This window comes from Astyanax mexicanus, chromosome 18, assembly GCF_023375975.1.
Source record: "Astyanax mexicanus isolate ESR-SI-001 chromosome 18, AstMex3_surface, whole genome shotgun sequence".
Taxonomy (NCBI): Eukaryota; Metazoa; Chordata; class Actinopteri; order Characiformes; family Acestrorhamphidae; genus Astyanax; species Astyanax mexicanus.
The window spans coordinates 25,338,539-25,360,464 of record NC_064425.1 but is presented as its reverse complement, the minus strand read 5'-3'; the positions used below and the strand labels follow the sequence as shown (position 1 = coordinate 25,360,464).

At 34.1% G+C, this 21,926-nt stretch overlaps 1 protein-coding gene across 3 annotated transcripts in view; it reads right to left on the bottom strand.

Annotated features, from left to right (window-relative positions):
• Nucleotides 1-21,926, bottom strand: part of slc46a1 (solute carrier family 46 member 1) — a 59,295-nt gene that overhangs the window by 26,886 nt on the left and 10,483 nt on the right. The window contains exons 1-2 of one of the 3 annotated variants that reach the window (XM_049466856.1): nucleotides 20,940-21,045; nucleotides 20,022-20,514 (exon numbers count right to left, since the gene is read on the bottom strand). In XM_049466856.1, the coding sequence (XP_049322813.1) occupies nucleotides 20,022-20,300 (279 nt within the window). In that variant the 5' untranslated portion in view covers nucleotides 20,301-20,514; nucleotides 20,940-21,045. Of the gene's footprint in view, nucleotides 1-20,021; nucleotides 20,515-20,939; nucleotides 21,046-21,926 lie in introns of those variants that run through there. The other 2 variants (XM_049466857.1, XM_049466858.1) reach the window with 2 other exon arrangements.

The window sequence follows — 21,926 nt, the reverse complement described above, 5'->3', positions numbered from 1 at the left end:
GAAATAATGCTTAAAATTCAATAACTCAAGATTGGCACATACTACCACAACGGTTCTGCCATCGTTTGAAAGAGAATGACTTAAGCCATCATGTGTGCGACTTTCGGCAAGGTACACGTTATCGTTGATTTTTTATGAATTTTTATTTATTAAAATAATGCTTAAAATTCAATAACTCAAGATTGGCACATACAACCACAACGGTTCTGACATCGTTTGAAAGAGACTGACTTAAGCTATCATGTGTGCGACTTTCGGCAACGTACACGTTATCGTTGATTTTTTATGAATTTTTATTTATTGAAATAATGCTTAAAATTCAATAACTCAAGATTGGCACATACTACCACAACGGTTCTGCCATCGTTTGAAAGAGACTGACTTAAGCTATCATGTGTGCGACTTTCGGCAACGTACACTTTATCGTTGATTTTTTATGAATTTTTATTTATTGAAATAATGCTTAAAATTCAATAACTCAAGATTGGCACATACAACCACAATGGTTCTGCCATCGTTTGAAAGAGACTGTCTTAAGCTATAATGTGTGCGACTTTCGGCAACGTACACTTTATCGTTGATTTTTTATGAATTTTTATTTATTGAAATAATGCTTAAAATTCAATAACTCAAGATTGGCACATACTACCACAACGGTTCTGCCATCGTTTGAAAGAGAATGACTTAAGCCATCATGTGTGCGACTTTCGGCAACGTACACGTTATCGTTGATTTTTTATGAATTTTTATTTATTAAAATAATGCTTAAAATTCAATAACTCAAGATTGGCACATACAACCACAACGGTTCTGCCATCGTTTGAAAGAGACTGACTTAAGCTATCATGTGTGCGACTTTCGGCAACGTACACGTTATCGTTGATTTTTTATGAATTTTTATTTATTAAAATAATGCTTAAAATTCAATAACTCAAGATTGGCACATACAACCACAATGGTTCTGCCATCGTTTGAAAGAGACTGTCTTAAGCTATAATGTGTGCGACTTTCGGCAACGTACACTTTATCGTTGATTTTTTATGAATTTTTATTTATTGAAATAATGCTTAAAATTCAATAACTCAAGATTGGCACAGACTACCACAACGGTTCTGCCATCGTTTGAAAGAGACTGTCTTCAGCTATCATGTGTGCGACTTTCGGCAACGTACACTTTATCGTTGATTTTTTATGAATTTTTATTTATTAAAATAATGCTTAAAATTCAATAACTCAAGATTGGCACATACAACCACAACGGTTCTGACATCGTTTGAAAGAGACTGACTTAAGCTATCATGTGTGCGACTTTCGGCAACGTACACGTTATCGTTGATTTTTTATGAATTTTTATTTATTAAAATAATGCTTAAAATTCAATAACTCAAGATTGGCACATACAACCACAACGGTTCTGACATCGTTTGAAAGAGACTGACTTAAGCTATCATGTGTGCGACTTTCGGCAACGTACACGTTATCGTTGATTTTTTATGAATTTTTATTTATTGAAATAATGCTTAAAATTCAATAACTCAAGATTGGCACATACTACCACAACGGTTCTGCCATCGTTTGAAAGAGACTGACTTAAGCTATCATGTGTGCGACTTTCGGCAACGTACACTTTATCGTTGATTTTTTATGAATTTTTATTTATTGAAATAATGCTTAAAATTCAATAACTCAAGATGGGCACATACAAAAACAATGGTTCTGCCATCGTTTGAAAGAGACTGTCTTAAGCTATAATGTGTGCGACTTTCGGCAACGTACACTTTATCGTTGATTTTTTATGAATTTTTATTTATTGAAATAATGCTTAAAATTCAATAACTCAAGATTGGCACATACTACCACAACGGTTCTGCCATCGTTTGAAAGAGAATGACTTAAGCCATCATGTGTGCGACTTTCGGCAAGGTACACGTTATCGTTGATTTTTTATGAATTTTTATTTATTAAAATAATGCTTAAAATTCAATAACTCAAGATTGGCACATACAACCACAACGGTTCTGACATCGTTTGAAAGAGACTGACTTAAGCTATCATGTGTGCGACTTTCGGCAACGTACACGTTATCGTTGATTTTTTATGAATTTTTATTTATTGAAATAATGCTTAAAATTCAATAACTCAAGATTGGCACATACTACCACAACGGTTCTGCCATCGTTTGAAAGAGACTGACTTAAGCTATCATGTGTGCGACTTTCGGCAACGTACACTTTATCGTTGATTTTTTATGAATTTTTATTTATTGAAATAATGCTTAAAATTCAATAACTCAAGATTGGCACATACAACCACAATGGTTCTGCCATCGTTTGAAAGAGACTGTCTTAAGCTATAATGTGTGCGACTTTCGGCAACGTACACTTTATCGTTGATTTTTTATGAATTTTTATTTATTGAAATAATGCTTAAAATTCAATAACTCAAGATTGGCACATACTACCACAACGGTTCTGCCATCGTTTGAAAGAGAATGACTTAAGCCATCATGTGTGCGACTTTCGGCAACGTACACGTTATCGTTGATTTTTTATGAATTTTTATTTATTAAAATAATGCTTAAAATTCAATAACTCAAGATTGGCACATACAACCACAACGGTTCTGCCATCGTTTGAAAGAGACTGACTTAAGCTATCATGTGTGCGACTTTCGGCAACGTACACGTTATCGTTGATTTTTTATGAATTTTTATTTATTAAAATAATGCTTAAAATTCAATAACTCAAGATTGGCACATACAACCACAATGGTTCTGCCATCGTTTGAAAGAGACTGTCTTAAGCTATAATGTGTGCGACTTTCGGCAACGTACACTTTATCGTTGATTTTTTATGAATTTTTATTTATTGAAATAATGCTTAAAATTCAATAACTCAAGATTGGCACATACTACCACAACGGTTCTGCCATCGTTTGAAAGAGACTGTCTTCAGCTATCATGTGTGCGACTTTCGGCAACGTACACTTTATCGTTGATTTTTTATGAATTTTTATTTATTAAAATAATGCTTAAAATTCAATAACTCAAGATTGGCACATACAACCACAACGGTTCTGACATCGTTTGAAAGAGACTGACTTAAGCTATCATGTGTGCGACTTTCGGCAACGTACACGTTATCGTTGATTTTTTATGAATTTTTATTTATTAAAATAATGCTTAAAATTCAATAACTCAAGATTGGCACATACAACCACAACGGTTCTGACATCGTTTGAAAGAGACTGACTTAAGCTATCATGTGTGCGACTTTCGGCAAAGTACTCGTTATCGTTGATTTTTTATGAATTTTTATTTATTAAAATAATGCTTAAAATTCAATAACTCAAGATTGGCACATACTACCACAACGGTTCTGCCATCGTTTGAAAGAGACTGACTTAAGCTATCATGTGTGCGACTTTCGGCAACGTACACTTTATCGTTGATTTTTTATGAATTTTTATTTATTGAAATAATGCTTAAAATTCAATAACTCAAGATTGGCACATACAACCACAATGGTTCTGCCATCGTTTGAAAGAGACTGTCTTAAGCTATAATGTGTGCGACTTTCGGCAACGTACACTTTATCGTTGATTTTTTATGAATTTTTATTTATTGAAATAATGCTTAAAATTCAATAACTCAAGATTGGCACATACTACCACAACGGTTCTGCCATCGTTTGAAAGAGAATGACTTAAGCCATCATGTGTGCGACTTTCGGCAACGTACACGTTATCGTTGATTTTTTATGAATTTTTATTTATTAAAATAATGCTTAAAATTCAATAACTCAAGATTGGCACATACAACCACAACGGTTCTGCCATCGTTTGAAAGAGACTGACTTAAGCTATCATGTGTGCGACTTTCGGCAACGTACACGTTATCGTTGATTTTTTATGAATTTTTATTTATTAAAATAATGCTTAAAATTCAATAACTCAAGATTGGCACATACAACCACAATGGTTCTGCCATCGTTTGAAAGAGACTGTCTTAAGCTATAATGTGTGCGACTTTCGGCAACGTACACTTTATCGTTGATTTTTTATGAATTTTTATTTATTGAAATAATGCTTAAAATTCAATAACTCAAGATTGGCACAGACTACCACAACGGTTCTGCCATCGTTTGAAAGAGACTGTCTTCAGCTATCATGTGTGCGACTTTCGGCAACGTACACTTTATCGTTGATTTTTTATGAATTTTTATTTATTAAAATAATGCTTAAAATTCAATAACTCAAGATTGGCACATACAACCACAACGGTTCTGACATCGTTTGAAAGAGACTGACTTAAGCTATCATGTGTGCGACTTTCGGCAACGTACACGTTATCGTTGATTTTTTATGAATTTTTATTTATTAAAATAATGCTTAAAATTCAATAACTCAAGATTGGCACATACAACCACAACGGTTCTGACATCGTTTGAAAGAGACTGACTTAAGCTATCATGTGTGCGACTTTCGGCAACGTACACGTTATCGTTGATTTTTTATGAATTTTTATTTATTGAAATAATGCTTAAAATTCAATAACTCAAGATTGGCACATACTACCACAACGGTTCTGCCATCGTTTGAAAGAGACTGACTTAAGCTATCATGTGTGCGACTTTCGGCAACGTACACTTTATCGTTGATTTTTTATGAATTTTTATTTATTGAAATAATGCTTAAAATTCAATAACTCAAGATGGGCACATACAAAAACAATGGTTCTGCCATCGTTTGAAAGAGACTGTCTTAAGCTATAATGTGTGCGACTTTCGGCAACGTACACTTTATCGTTGATTTTTTATGAATTTTTATTTATTGAAATAATGCTTAAAATTCAATAACTCAAGATTGGCACATACTACCACAACGGTTCTGCCATCGTTTGAAAGAGAATGACTTAAGCCATCATGTGTGCGACTTTCGGCAAGGTACACGTTATCGTTGATTTTTTATGAATTTTTATTTATTAAAATAATGCTTAAAATTCAATAACTCAAGATTGGCACATACAACCACAACGGTTCTGACATCGTTTGAAAGAGACTGACTTAAGCTATCATGTGTGCGACTTTCGGCAACGTACACGTTATCGTTGATTTTTTATGAATTTTTATTTATTGAAATAATGCTTAAAATTCAATAACTCAAGATTGGCACATACTACCACAACGGTTCTGCCATCGTTTGAAAGAGACTGACTTAAGCTATCATGTGTGCGACTTTCGGCAACGTACACTTTATCGTTGATTTTTTATGAATTTTTATTTATTGAAATAATGCTTAAAATTCAATAACTCAAGATTGGCACATACAACCACAATGGTTCTGCCATCGTTTGAAAGAGACTGTCTTAAGCTATAATGTGTGCGACTTTCGGCAACGTACACTTTATCGTTGATTTTTTATGAATTTTTATTTATTGAAATAATGCTTAAAATTCAATAACTCAAGATTGGCACATACTACCACAACGGTTCTGCCATCGTTTGAAAGAGAATGACTTAAGCCATCATGTGTGCGACTTTCGGCAACGTACACGTTATCGTTGATTTTTTATGAATTTTTATTTATTAAAATAATGCTTAAAATTCAATAACTCAAGATTGGCACATACAACCACAACGGTTCTGCCATCGTTTGAAAGAGACTGACTTAAGCTATCATGTGTGCGACTTTCGGCAACGTACACGTTATCGTTGATTTTTTATGAATTTTTATTTATTAAAATAATGCTTAAAATTCAATAACTCAAGATTGGCACATACAACCACAATGGTTCTGCCATCGTTTGAAAGAGACTGTCTTAAGCTATAATGTGTGCGACTTTCGGCAACGTACACTTTATCGTTGATTTTTTATGAATTTTTATTTATTGAAATAATGCTTAAAATTCAATAACTCAAGATTGGCACATACTACCACAACGGTTCTGCCATCGTTTGAAAGAGAATGACTTAAGCCATCATGTGTGCGACTTTCGGCAACGTACACGTTATCGTTGATTTTTTATGAATTTTTATTTATTAAAATAATGCTTAAAATTCAATAACTCAAGATTGGCACATACAACCACAACGGTTCTGCCATCGTTTGAAAGAGACTGACTTAAGCTATCATGTGTGCGACTTTCGGCAACGTACACGTTATCGTTGATTTTTTATGAATTTTTATTTATTAAAATAATGCTTAAAATTCAATAACTCAAGATTGGCACATACAACCACAATGGTTCTGCCATCGTTTGAAAGAGACTGTCTTAAGCTATAATGTGTGCGACTTTCGGCAACGTACACTTTATCGTTGATTTTTTATGAATTTTTATTTATTGAAATAATGCTTAAAATTCAATAACTCAAGATTGGCACATACTACCACAACGGTTCTGCCATCGTTTGAAAGAGACTGTCTTCAGCTATCATGTGTGCGACTTTCGGCAACGTACACTTTATCGTTGATTTTTTATGAATTTTTATTTATTAAAATAATGCTTAAAATTCAATAACTCAAGATTGGCACATACAACCACAACGGTTCTGACATCGTTTGAAAGAGACTGACTTAAGCTATCATGTGTGCGACTTTCGGCAACGTACACGTTATCGTTGATTTTTTATGAATTTTTATTTATTAAAATAATGCTTAAAATTCAATAACTCAAGATTGGCACATACAACCACAACGGTTCTGACATCGTTTGAAAGAGACTGACTTAAGCTATCATGTGTGCGACTTTCGGCAACGTACTCGTTATCGTTGATTTTTTATGAATTTTTATTTATTAAAATAATGCTTAAAATACAATAACTCAAGATTGGCACATACAACCACAACGGTTCTGACATCGTTTGAAAGAGACTGACTTAAGCTATCATGTGTGCGACTTTCGGCAACGTACACGTTATCGTTGATTTTTTATGAATTTTTATTTATTGAAATAATGCTTAAAATTCAATAACTCAAGATTGGCACATACTACCACAACGGTTCTGCCATCGTTTGAAAGAGACTGACTTAAGCTATCATGTGTGCGACTTTCGGCAACGTACACTTTATCGTTGATTTTTTATGAATTTTTATTTATTGAAATAATGCTTAAAATTCAATAACTCAAGATGGGCACATACAAAAACAATGGTTCTGCCATCGTTTGAAAGAGACTGTCTTAAGCTATAATGTGTGCGACTTTCGGCAACGTACACTTTATCGTTGATTTTTTATGAATTTTTATTTATTGAAATAATGCTTAAAATTCAATAACTCAAGATTGGCACATACTACCACAACGGTTCTGCCATCGTTTGAAAGAGAATGACTTAAGCCATCATGTGTGCGACTTTCGGCAACGTACACTTTATCGTTGATTTTTTATCAATTTTTATTTATTAAAATAATGCTTAAAATTAAATAACTCAAGAATGGCACATACAACCACAACGGTTCTGCCATCGTTTGAAAGAGAATGACTTAAGCCATCATGTGTGCGACTTTCGGCAACGTACACTTTATCGTTGATTTTTTATGAATTTTTATTTATTAAAATAATGCTTAAAATTAAATAACTCAAGATTGGCACATACAACCACAACGGTTCTGACATCGTTTGACAGAGACTGACTTAAGCTATAATGTGTGCCTTTCGGCAACGTACACGTTATCGTTGATTTTTTATGAATTTTTATTTATTAAAATAATGCTTAAAATTCAATAACTCAAGATTGGCACATACAACCACAACGGTTCTGACATCGTTTGAAAGAGACTGACTTAAGCTATCATGTGTGCGACTTTCGGCAACGTACACGTTATCGTTGATTTTTTATGAATTTTTATTTATTAAAATAATGCTTAAAATTCAATAACTCAAGATTGGCACATACAACCACAATGGTTCTGCCATCGTTTGAAAGAGACTGTCTTAAGCTATAATGTGTGCGACTTTTGGCAACGTACACTTTATCGTTGATTTTTTATGAATTTTTATTTATTGAAATAATGCTTAAAATTCAATAACTCAAGATTGGCACATACTACCACAACGGTTCTGCCATCGTTTGAAAGAGACTGTCTTCAGCTATCATGTGTGCGACTTTCGGCAACGTACACTTTATCGTTGATTTTTTATGAATTTTTATTTATTAAAATAATGCTTAAAATTCAATAACTCAAGATTGGCACATACAACCACAACGGTTCTGACATCGTTTGAAAGAGACTGACTTAAGCTATCATGTGTGCGACTTTCGGCAACGTACACGTTATCGTTGATTTTTTATGAATTTTTATTTATTAAAATAATGCTTAAAATTCAATAACTCAAGATTGGCACATACAACCACAACGGTTCTGACATCGTTTGAAAGAGACTGACTTAAGCTATCATGTGTGCGACTTTCGGCAACGTACTCGTTATCGTTGATTTTTTATGAATTTTTATTTATTAAAATAATGCTTAAAATACAATAACTCAAGATTGGCACATACAACCACAACGGTTCTGACATCGTTTGAAAGAGACTGACTTAAGCTATCATGTGTGCGACTTTCGGCAACGTACACGTTATCGTTGATTTTTTATGAATTTTTATTTATTGAAATAATGCTTAAAATTCAATAACTCAAGATTGGCACATACTACCACAACGGTTCTGCCATCGTTTGAAAGAGACTGACTTAAGCTATCATGTGTGCGACTTTCGGCAACGTACACTTTATCGTTGATTTTTTATGAATTTTTATTTATTGAAATAATGCTTAAAATTCAATAACTCAAGATTGGCACATACTACCACAACGGTTCTGCCATCGTTTGAAAGAGAATGACTTAAGCCATCATGTGTGCGACTTTCGGCAACGTACACTTTATCGTTGATTTTTTATCAATTTTTATTTATTAAAATAATGCTTAAAATTAAATAACTCAAGAATGGCACATACAACCACAACGGTTCTGCCATCGTTTGAAAGAGAATGACTTAAGCCATCATGTGTGCGACTTTCGGCAACGTACACTTTATCGTTGATTTTTTATGAATTTTTATTTATTAAAATAATGCTTAAAATTAAATAACTCAAGATTGGCACATACAACCACAACGATTCTGACATCGTTTGACAGAGACTGACTTAAGCTATAATGTGTGCGACTTTCGGCAACGTACACGTTATCGTTGATTTTTTATGAATTTTTATTTATTAAAATAATGCTTAAAATTCAATAACTCAAGATTGGCACATACAACCACAACGGTTCTGCCATCGTTTGAAAGAGACTGTCTTCAGCTATCATGTGTGCGACTTTCGGCAACGTACACTTTATCGTTGATTTTTTATGAATTTTTATTTATTAAAATAATGCTTAAAATTCAATAACTCAAGATTGGCACATACAACCACAACGGTTCTGACATCGTTTGAAAGAGACTGACTTAAGCTATCATGTGTGCGACTTTCGGCAACGTACACGTTATCGTTGATTTTTTATGAATTTTTATTTATTAAAATAATGCTTAAAATTCAATAACTCAAGATTGGCACATACAACCACAACGGTTCTGACATCGTTTGAAAGAGACTGACTTAAGCTATCATGTGTGCGACTTTCGGCAACGTACTCGTTATCGTTGATTTTTTATGAATTTTTATTTATTAAAATAATGCTTAAAATACAATAACTCAAGATTGGCACATACAACCACAACGGTTCTGACATCGTTTGAAAGAGACTGACGTAAGCTATCATGTGTGCGACTTTCGGCAACGTACACGTTATCGTTGATTTTTTATGAATTTTTATTTATTGAAATAATGCTTAAAATTCAATAACTCAAGATGGGCACATACAAAAACAACGGTTCTGCCATCGTTTGAAAGAGACTGTCTTAAGCTATCATGTGTGCGACTTTCGGCAACGTACACGTTATCGTTGATTTTTTATGAATTTTTATTTATTAAAATAATGCTTAAAATACAATAACTCAAGATTGGCACATACAACCACAACGGTTCTGACATCGTTTGAAAGAGACTGACTTAAGCTATCATGTGTGCGACTTTCGGCAACGTACACGTTATCGTTGATTTTTTATGAATTTTTATTTATTAAAATAATGCTTAAAATTCAATAACTCAAGATTGGCACATACAACCACAACGGTTCTGACATCGTTTGAAAGAGACTGACTTAAGCTATCATGTGTGCGACTTTCGGCAACGTACTCGTTATCGTTGATTTTTTATGAATTTTTATTTATTAAAATAATGCTTAAAATACAATAACTCAAGATTGGCACATACAACCACAACGGTTCTGACATCGTTTGAAAGAGACTGACGTAAGCTATCATGTGTGCGACTTTCGGCAACGTACACGTTATCGTTGATTTTTTATGAATTTTTATTTATTGAAATAATGCTTAAAATTCAATAACTCAAGATGGGCACATACAAAAACAACGGTTCTGCCATCGTTTGAAAGAGACTGTCTTAAGCTATCATGTGTGCGACTTTCGGCAACGTACACGTTATCGTTGATTTTTTATGAATTTTTATTTATTAAAATAATGCTTAAAATTCAATAACTCAAGATTGGCACATACAACCACAACGGTTCTGCCATCGTTTGAAAGAGACTGACTTAAGCTATCATGTGTGCGACTTTCGGCAACGTACACTTTATCGTTGATTTTTTATGAATTTTTATTTATTGAAATAATGCTTAAAATTCAATAACTCAAGATTGGCACATACTACCACAACGGTTCTGCCATCGTTTGAAAGAGACTGTCTTCAGCTATCATGTGTGCGACTTTCGGCAACGTACACTTTATCGTTGATTTTTTATGAATTTTTATTTATTAAAATAATGCTTAAAATTCAATAACTCAAGATTGGCACATACAACCACAACGGTTCTGACATCGTTTGAAAGAGACTGACTTAAGCTATCATGTGTGCGACTTTCGGCAACGTATACGTTATCGTTGATTTTTTATGAATTTTTATTTATTAAAATAATGCTTAAAATTCAATAACTCAAGATTGGCACATACAACCACAACGGTTCTGACATCGTTTGAAAGAGACTGACTTAAGCTATCATGTGTGCGACTTTCGGCAACGTACTCGTTATCGTTGATTTTTTATGAATTTTTATTTATTAAAATAATGCTTAAAATACAATAACTCAAGATTGGCACATACAACCACAACGGTTCTGACATCGTTTGAAAGAGACTGACTTAAGCTATCATGTGTGCGACTTTCGGCAACGTACACGTTATCGTTGATTTTTTATGAATTTTTATTTATTGAAATAATGCTTAAAATTCAATAACTCAAGATTGGCACATACTACCACAACGGTTCTGCCATCGTTTGAAAGAGAATGACTTAAGCCATCATGTGTGCGACTTTCGGCAACGTACACTTTATCGTTGATTTTTTATCAATTTTTATTTATTAAAATAATGCTTAAAATTAAATAACTCAAGAATGGCACATACAACCACAACGGTTCTGCCATCGTTTGAAAGAGAATGACTTAAGCTATCATGTGTGCGACTTTCGGCAACGTACTCGTTATCGTTGATTTTTTATGAATTTTTATTTATTAAAATAATGCTTAAAATACAATAACTCAAGATTGGCACATACAACCACAACGGTTCTGACATCGTTTGAAAGAGACTGACGTAAGCTATCATGTGTGCGACTTTCGGCAACGTACACGTTATCGTTGATTTTTTATGAATTTTTATTTATTGAAATAATGCTTAAAATTCAATAACTCAAGATGGGCACATACAAAAACAACGGTTCTGCCATCGTTTGAAAGAGACTGTCTTAAGCTATCATGTGTGCGACTTTCGGCAACGTACACGTTATCGTTGATTTTTTATGAATTTTTATTTATTAAAATAATGCTTAAAATTCAATAACTCAAGATTGGCACATACAACCACAACGGTTCTGCCATCGTTTGAAAGAGACTGACTTAAGCTATCATGTGTGCGACTTTCGGCAACGTACACTTTATCGTTGATTTTTTATGAATTTTTATTTATTGAAATAATGCTTAAAATTCAATAACTCAAGATTGGCACATACTACCACAACGGTTCTGCCATCGTTTGAAAGAGACTGTCTTCAGCTATCATGTGTGCGACTTTCGGCAACGTACACTTTATCGTTGATTTTTTATGAATTTTTATTTATTAAAATAATGCTTAAAATTCAATAACTCAAGATTGGCACATACAACCACAACGGTTCTGACACCGTTTGAAAGAGACTGACTTAAGCTATCATGTGTGCGACTTTCGGCAACGTACTCGTTATCGTTGATTTTTTATGAATTTTTATTTATTAAAATAATGCTTAAAATACAATAACTCAAGATTGGCACATACAACCACAACGGTTCTGACATCGTTTGAAAGAGACTGACTTAAGCTATCATGTGTGCGACTTTCGGCAACGTACACGTTATCGTTGATTTTTTATGAATTTTTATTTATTGAAATAATGCTTAAAATTCAATAACTCAAGATTGGCACATACTACCACAACGGTTCTGCCATCGTTTGAAAGAGAATGACTTAAGCCATCATGTGTGCGACTTTCGGCAACGTACACTTTATCGTTGATTTTTTATCAATTTTTATTTATTAAAATAATGCTTAAAATTCAATAACTCAAGATTGGCACATACAACCACAACGGTTCTGCCATCGTTTGAAAGAGACTGACTTAAGCTATCATGTGTGCGACTTTCGGCAACGTACACGTTATCGTTGATTTTTTATGAATTTTTATTTATTAAAATAATGCTTAAAATTCAATAACTCAAGATTGGCACATACAACCACAACGGTTCTGCCATCGTTTGAAAGAGACTGACTTAAGCTATCATGTGTGCGACTTTCGGCAACGTACACGTTATCGTTGATTTTTTATGAATTTTTATTTATTAAAATAATGCTTAAAATTCAATAACTCAAGATTGGCACATACAACCACAACGGTTCTGCCATCGTTTGAAAGAGACTGACTTAAGCTATCAGGTGTGCGACTTTCGGCAACGTACACGTTATCGTTGATTTTTTATGAATTTTTATTTATTAAAATAATGCTTAAAATTCAATAACTCAAGATTGGCACATACAACCACAACGGTTCTGCCAACGTTTGAAAGAGACTGTCTTAAGCTATAATGTGTGCGACTTTCGGCAACGTACACGTTATCGTTGATTTTTTATGAATTTTTATTTATTAAAATAATGCTTAAAATTCAATAACTCAAGATTGGCACATACAACCACAACGGTTCTGCCATCGTTTGAAAGAGACTGTCTTAAGCTATAATGTGTGCGACTTTCGGCAACGTACACGTTATCGTTGATTTTTTATGAATTTTTATTTATTAAAATAATGCTTAAAATTCAATAACTCAAGATGGGCACATACAACCACAACGTTTCTGCCATCGTTTGAAAGAGACTGACTTAAGCTATCATGTGTGCGACTTTCGGCAACGTACACGTTATCGTTGATTTTTTATGAATTTTTATTTATTAAAATAATGCTTAAAATTCAATAACTCAAGATTGGCACATACAACCACAACGGTTCTGCCATCGTTTGAAAGAGACTGACTTAAGCTATCATGTGTGCGACTTTCGGCAACGTACACGTTATCGTTGATTTTTTATGAATTTTTATTTATTAAAATAATGCTTAAAATTCAATAACTCAAGATTGGCACATACAACCACAATGGTTCTGCCATCATTTGAAAGAGACTGTCTTAAGCTATAATGTGTGCGACTTTCGGCAACGTACACTTTATCGTTGATTTTTTATGAATTTTTATTTATTAAAATAATGCTTAAAATTCAATAACTCAAGATTGGCACATACAACCACAACGGTTCTGCCATCGTTTGAAAGAGACTGTCTTAAGCTATCATGTGTGCGACTTTCGGCAACGTACACGTTATCGTTGATTTTTTATGAATTTTTATTTATTAAAATAATGCTTAAAATTCAATAACTCAAGATTGGCACATACAACCACAACGGTTCTGCCAACGTTTGAAAGAGACTGTCTTAAGCTATAATGTGTGCGACTTTCGGCAACGTACACGTTATCGTTGATTTTTTATGAATTTTTATTTATTAAAATAATGCTTAAAATTCAATAACTCAAGATTGGCACATACAACCACAATGGTTCTGCCATCGTTTGAAAGAGACTGTCTTAAGCTATAATGTGTGCGACTTTCGGCAACGTACACGTTATCGTTGATTTTTTATGAATTTTTATTTATTAAAATAATGCTTAAAATTCAATAACTCAAGATTGGCACATACAACCACAATGGTTCTGCCATCGTTTGAAAGAGACTGTCTTAAGCTATAATGTGTGCGACTTTCGGCAACGTACACTTTATCGTTGATTTTTTACTAATTTTTATTTATTAAAATAATGCTTAAAATTCAATAACTCAAGATGGGCACATACAACCACAACGGTTCTGCCATCGTTTGAAAGAGACTGACTTAAGCTATCATGTGTGCGACTTTCGGCAACGTACACGTTATCGTTGATTTTTTATGAATTTTTATTTATTAAAATAATGCTTAAAATTCAATAACTCAAGATTGGCACATACAACCACAACGGTTCTGACATCATTTGAAAGAGACTGTCTTAAGCTATCATGTGTGCGACTTTCGGCAACGTACACGTTATCGTTGATTTTTTATGAATTTTTATTTATTAAAATAATGCTTAAAATTCAATAACTCAAGATTGGCACATACAACCACAACGGTTCTGCCATCGTTTGAAAGAGACTGTCTTAAGCTATCATGTGTGCGACTTTCGGCAACGTACACGTTATCGTTGATTTTTTATTAATTTTTATTTATTAAAATAATGCTTAAAATTCAATAACTCAAGATGGGCACATACAACCACAACGGTTCTGCCATCGTTTGAAAGAGACTGACTTAAGCTATCATGTGTGCGACTTTCGGCAACGTACACGTTATCGTTGATTTTTTATGAATTTTTATTTATTAAAATAATGCTTAAAATTCAATAACTCAAGATTGGCACATACAACCACAACGGTTCTGCCAACGTTTGAAAGAGACTGTCTTAAGCTATAATGTGTGCGACTTTCGGCAACGTACACGTTATCGTTGATTTTTTATGAATTTTTATTTATTAAAATAATGCTTAAAATTCAATAACTCAAGATTGGCACATACAACCACAATGGTTCTGCCATCGTTTGAAAGAGACTGTCTTAAGCTATAATGTGTGCGACTTTCGGCAACGTACACGTTATCGTTGATTTTTTATGAATTTTTATTTATTAAAATAATGCTTAAAATTCAATAACTCAAGATTGGCACATACAACCACAATGGTTCTGCCATCGTTTGAAAGAGACTGTCTTAAGCTATAATGTGTGCGACTTTCGGCAACGTACACTTTATCGTTGATTTTTTACTAATTTTTATTTATTAAAATAATGCTTAAAATTCAATAACTCAAGATGGGCACATACAACCACAACGGTTCTGCCATCGTTTGAAAGAGACTGACTTAAGCTATCATGTGTGCGACTTTCGGCAACGTACACGTTATCGTTGATTTTTTATGAATTTTTATTTATTAAAATAATGCTTAAAATTCAATAACTCAAGATTGGCACATACAACCACAACGGTTCTGACATCATTTGAAAGAGACTGTCTTAAGCTATCATGTGTGCGACTTTCGGCAACGTACACGTTATCGTTGATTTTTTATGAATTTGTATTTATTAAAATAATGCTTAAAATTCAATAACTCAAGATTGGCACATACAACCACAACGGTTCTGCCATCGTTTGAAAGAGACTGTCTTAAGCTATAATGTGTGCGACTTTCGGCAACGTACACGTTATCGTTGATTTTTTATGAATTTTTATTTATTAAAATAATGCTTAAAATTCAATAACTCAAGATTGGCACATACAACCACAATGGTTCTGCCATCGTTTGAAAGAGACTGTCTTAAGCTATAATGTGTGCGACTTTCGGCAACGTACACTTTATCGTTGATTTTTTACTAATTTTTATTTATTAAAATAATGCTTAAAATTCAATAACTCAAGATGGGCACATACAACCACAACGGTTCTGCCATCGTTTGAAAGAGACTGACTTAAGCTATCATGTGTGCGACTTTCGGCAACGTACACGTTATCGTTGATTTTTTATGAATTTTTATTTATTAAAATAATGCTTAAAATTCAATAACTCAAGATTGGCACATACAACCACAACGGTTCTGACATCATTTGAAAGAGACTGTCTTAAGCTATCATGTGTGCGACTTTCGGCAACGTACACGTTATCGTTGATTTTTTATGAATTTGTATTTATTAAAATAATGCTTAAAATTCAATAACTCAAGATTGGCACATACAACCACAACGGTTCTGCCATCGTTTGAAAGAGACTGTCTTAAGCTATCATGTGTGCGACTTTCGGCAACGTACACGTTATCGTAGATTTTTTATTAATTTTTATTTATTAAAATAATGCTTAAAATTCAATAACTCAAGATGGGCACATACAACCACAACGGTTCTGCCATCGTTTGAAAGAGACTGACTTAAGCTATCATGTGTGCGACTTTCGGCAACGTACACGTTATCGTTGATTTTTTATGAATTTTTATTTATTAAAATAATGCTTAAAATTCAATAACTCAAGATTGGCACATACAACCACAACGGTTCTGACATCATTTGAAAGAGACTGTCTTAAGCTATCATGTGTGCGACTTTCGGCAACGTACACGTTATCGTTGATTTGTTATGAATTTTTATTTATTAAAATAATGCTTAAAATTCAATAACTCAAGATTGGCACATACAACCACAACGGTTCTGCCATCGTTTGAAAGAGACTGTCTTAAGCTATAATGTGTGTGACTTTCGGCAACGTACACTTTATCGTTGATTTTTTATTAATTTTTATTTATTAAAATAATGCTTAAAATTCAATAACTCAAGATGGGCACATACAACCACAACGGTTCTGCCATCGTTTGAAAGAGACTGACTTAAGCTATCATGTGTGCGACTTTCGGCAACGTACACGTTATCGTTGATTTTTTTATGAATTTTTATTTATTAAAATAATGCTTAAAATTCAATAACTCAAGATTGGCACATACAACCACAACGGTTCTGCCATCGTTTGAAAGAGACTGACTTAAGCTATCATGTGTGCGACTTTCCGCAACGTACACGTTATCGTTGATTTTTTATGAATTTTTATTTATTAAAATAATGCTTAAAATTCAATAACTCAAGATTGGCACATACAACCACAACGGTTCTGCCATCGTTTGAAAGAGACTGTCTTAAGCTATCATGTGTGCGACTTTCGGCAACGTACACGTTATCGTTGATTTTTTATGAATTTTTATTTATTAAAATAATGCTTAAAATTTAATAACTCAAGATGGGCACATACAACCACAACGGTTCTGCCATCGTTTGAAAGAGACTGACTTAAGCTATCATGTGTGCGACTTTCGGCAACGTACACGTTATCGTTGATTTTTTATGAATTTTTATTTATTAAAATAATGCTTAAAATTCAATAACTCAAGATTGGCACATACAACCACAACGGTTCTGCCATCGTTTGAAAGAGACTGACTTAAGCTATCATGTGTGCGACTTTCGGCAACGTACACGTTATCGTTGATTTTTTATGAATTTTTATTTATTAAAATAATGCTTAAAATTCAATAACTCAAGATTGGCACATACAACCACAACGGTTCTGCCATCGTTTGAAAGAGACTGACTTAAGCTATCATGTGTGTGACTTTCGGCAACGTACACGTTATCGTTGATTTTTTATGAATTTTTATTTATTAAAATAATGCTTAAAATTCAATAACTCAAGATTGGCACATACAACCACAACGGTTCTGCCATCGTTTGAAAGAGACTGACTTAAGCTATCATGTGTGCGACTTTCGGCAACGTACACGTTATCGTTGATTTTTTATGAATTTTTATTTATTAAAATAATGCTTAAAATTCAATAACTCAAGATTGGCACATACAACCACAACGGTTCTGCCATCGTTTGAAAGAGACTGACTTATGCTATCATGTGTGCGACTTTCGGCAACGTACACGTTATCGTTGATTTTTTATGAATTTTTATTTATTAAAATAATGCTTAAAATTCAATAACTCAAGATTGGCACATAAAACCACAACGGTTCTGCCATCGTTTGAAAGAGACTGACTTAAGCTATCATGTGTGCGACTTTCGGCAACGTACACGTTATCGTTGATTTTTTATGAATTTTTATTTATTAAAATAATGCTTAAAATTCAATAACTCAAGATTGGCACATACTACCACAACACTTCTGCCATCGTTTGAAAGAGACTGACTTAAGCTATCATGTGTGCGACTTTCGGCAACGTACACGATATCGTTGATTTTTTATGAATTTTTATTTATTAAAATAATGCTTAAAATTCAATAACTCAAGATTGGCACATACAACCACACCGGTTCTGCCATCGTTAGAAAGAGACTGTCTTAAGCTATAATGTGTGCGACTTTCGGCAACGTAAACGTTATCGTTGATTTTTTATGAAATTTTATTTATTAAAATAATGCTTAAAATTCAATAACTCAAGATTGCCACATACAACCACAACGGTTCTGCCATCGTTTGAAAGAGACTGACTTAAGCTATCATGTGTGCGACTTTCGGCAACGTACACGTTATCGTTGATTTTTTATGAATTTTTATTTATTAAAATAATGCTTAAAATTCAATAACTCAAGATTGGCACATACAACCACAATGGTTCTGCCATCGTTTGAAAGAGACTGTCTTAAGCTATCATGTGTGCGACTTTCGGCAACGTACACGTTATCGTTGATTTTTTATGAATTTATATTTATTAAAATAATGCTTAAAATTCAATAACTCAAGATTGGCACATACAACCACAACGGTTCTGCCATCGTTTGAAAGAGACTGTCTTAAGCTATCATGTGTGCGACTTTCGGCAACGTACACGTTATCGTTGATTTTTTATGAATTTTTATTTATTTAAAATAATGCTTAAAATTAAATTACTCAAGATTGGCCCATAATTATCTCATTCCCACACCTTAATTATCTCACTCCCATGCATTAGGATCTCATTCCCATGTCTTATTAAGTCATGCCACACATTAGGATCTAGTTCCCACTCCTTAATAAGTCGTAGGCATAATTAATTATCTCATTCCCACGAATTTGGATCTTGTTCCCACGCCTTAATAAGTTGTTAGGATTAGGATCTCACCCCCACGACTTAATTATTTTATTCACATGCCTTTATGATCTCATTAACACGCCTTAATTATCTTATTTCCACGCAGTAGGATATCAACCCCATGGCTCAATAAGTTGTGGCCACGCAGTATTTTTTTTAACATAATGCTATCTTAGGAGCTCTGTACAAAATAAATGTAACTGTAGGTTTCTATTTTTATATACGGAAAGTGTTTTGTTCAACAGAGACGCTAAACATTACTGTTAAGAGTGAGCTGATACTGGTCTGTGAAAAGATGCTGGAGTTTTACACTTAAACTATAATTATCTATAATAATATATAATCTATGAGTTTAAACTCTTTATTTTATGTCTATTGTACAGTTTATGTTGTTATTTGTTGAGGAAATGATTATAGTTTTCAGTATTAACATTATCTAACAGTTATAAACTACGATTTTTCTCAGTTGCTTCATATGAACCCATTTATTGTGGACTCCCTCGAGATCGCCCCCTGGTGTCTGACTGTCCCTGAACCCGTTCTCGAGTCTAAAACTCTCGCGCTGCACAGATGAACTGTGCGGGTCGCTTCTGCGCGGATTCTGCGCAGTTAGGTGGCAGCGTGTTGTTGTGTTTTACCTTCTGTAGCGGATCTGGGGAGGAGGAATTACACCCGCCTCCCTTCGTTCCGTTGTAGCCCAGGTCCTCACTAATGCGCTCCCACAGGTACTGAGTGTACAGCGGCATCTGCAGCGCCACGGAGAAGGTGGAGAGGAAGAGGACGGGCTGGACGGTGACGGATAGCGGGCAGGAGTACGGCGGAGTTCCGCAGCGGCGGAGGCGCTGCTCCGGCTCCCCCGGCTCGGGGCTCAGCAAGTCCGCGGGCAGGATCTCCGCAGTGTCCGACTCTTCCTCCATGACCACAGACCTCTGTGCAGATCTCCGCTACTGAACCCCCGGGTTCCTCTCAGTCCGCTGGGTAAACTGGTTCAGACACCAGTCCAGAGGCCGTCCTCTCTACAGCCTGTTGCTGTTTCACTGTTTCACCCCGAACTTTGTCAGGTCACGTGAAAAAAAAACTGCCTGTGTTGCTCCTTCTGTGCTGATTGCGCAATCCACTTTCTCCTTTCTCCTAAGAGTGCAGTTGCAGAATTAGCATGTTTACTGCATTAGTGCAGATTATTCTTTTTATATACATATCATTTAAAAACAAATAAAAACAGTCCAAATCGACAAATAAAGTGCATATAAGACAGAGCTAAATAAAGTAATTAAAGCAAACTACTAAAAAATAAAATGAGTATAAAATTGTCACAATAGTCTGTGCAACAGAGGTAATTCTTGGTCTTCTTTTATTGGGGCGGTCCTGATGAGGGCCAGTTTCATCATAACACGTTTGATGGTCTTTGAGACTGCACTTAAGATACTTTCAAAGTTCTTGTGAATTTTTGGACGAACGGGACACGGTAAAACGCGGAACATATGGGATCTTGCCTAAACGACTAGCATTTTCAGCAACTGGCGACTGCCTATTTGAGTGCTCGGAAAAAGACTCACCATTTAACTGGAATATTATTTCTTTTTTCAGAATGGACGCCGCTGATATCCACAGTGAAAAGTGGAACTGTGTAAACTGTTTATAGACTCCTGAGCTGAAAGCTCGGCTGCGTCCGAAATCGCGTACTTAAGCAGTACGTACTGGATTGGGGTGAGTACGCACTGCTTGTCGAGCAAAGCAGTACGCTTTTTCAGTACGCCAGACCGCAGTACGCACGCAGCCTCGGACGCACTACATCCACCATCTTACCTCTGACGCCCTTTCACCTCTCACCCCTCCTAACCAGCGGCACACTTTACAGAGCTTTACCCTAATTAATTGAATTAAAATCCCCTCATTAATCAGCTCTTATTAATAAATAAACCCACAAACTGTCCTATTTAATAAACACTGACTGTAAATAAAACTTAAAATTAATATTTCCTCAAATATGAAATATTTAATAATAAATATGAACAGACTGTTTAATATTCATGAAGTATATTAATAATACTTGCTTATGCAACAAAACAATTATCAAAAAGTTTCAAAGATAAATACCAAAATGTTAATTAATTCCTGCCTTTCCATTTCACCTCAGAATTTCCTTTTCTAGCCTAAATATTTAAACACATGATCCTTATTGTTATACATTATCTTTTACTGACTGCATTAAACATAAAGGCAACATATATGCATTACTGATGTAAATAAAATATGCTAGAACCAGTCAGTTTCGGGAAAACTGGGGATCATATTTGGCAATAAAATGTAAATAAAAAAAATATTTTAGTTATTTTATTTAATATAATTTTTCCCTCACTTGCATATTTACACAAATACATTTCTCACAAAATACAAGAATGACAAGTCTTTAAAGTAGCTTTATTTATTTTTTTTATTCATTGTTCATTTTTCTCCCTCTCTTCATCTTCATCCTCTCGAGTAGGAAGGATAGTTGAATCTGAAACACACACAGATTAAAACAGTTTAGCTTGGTCATTAAA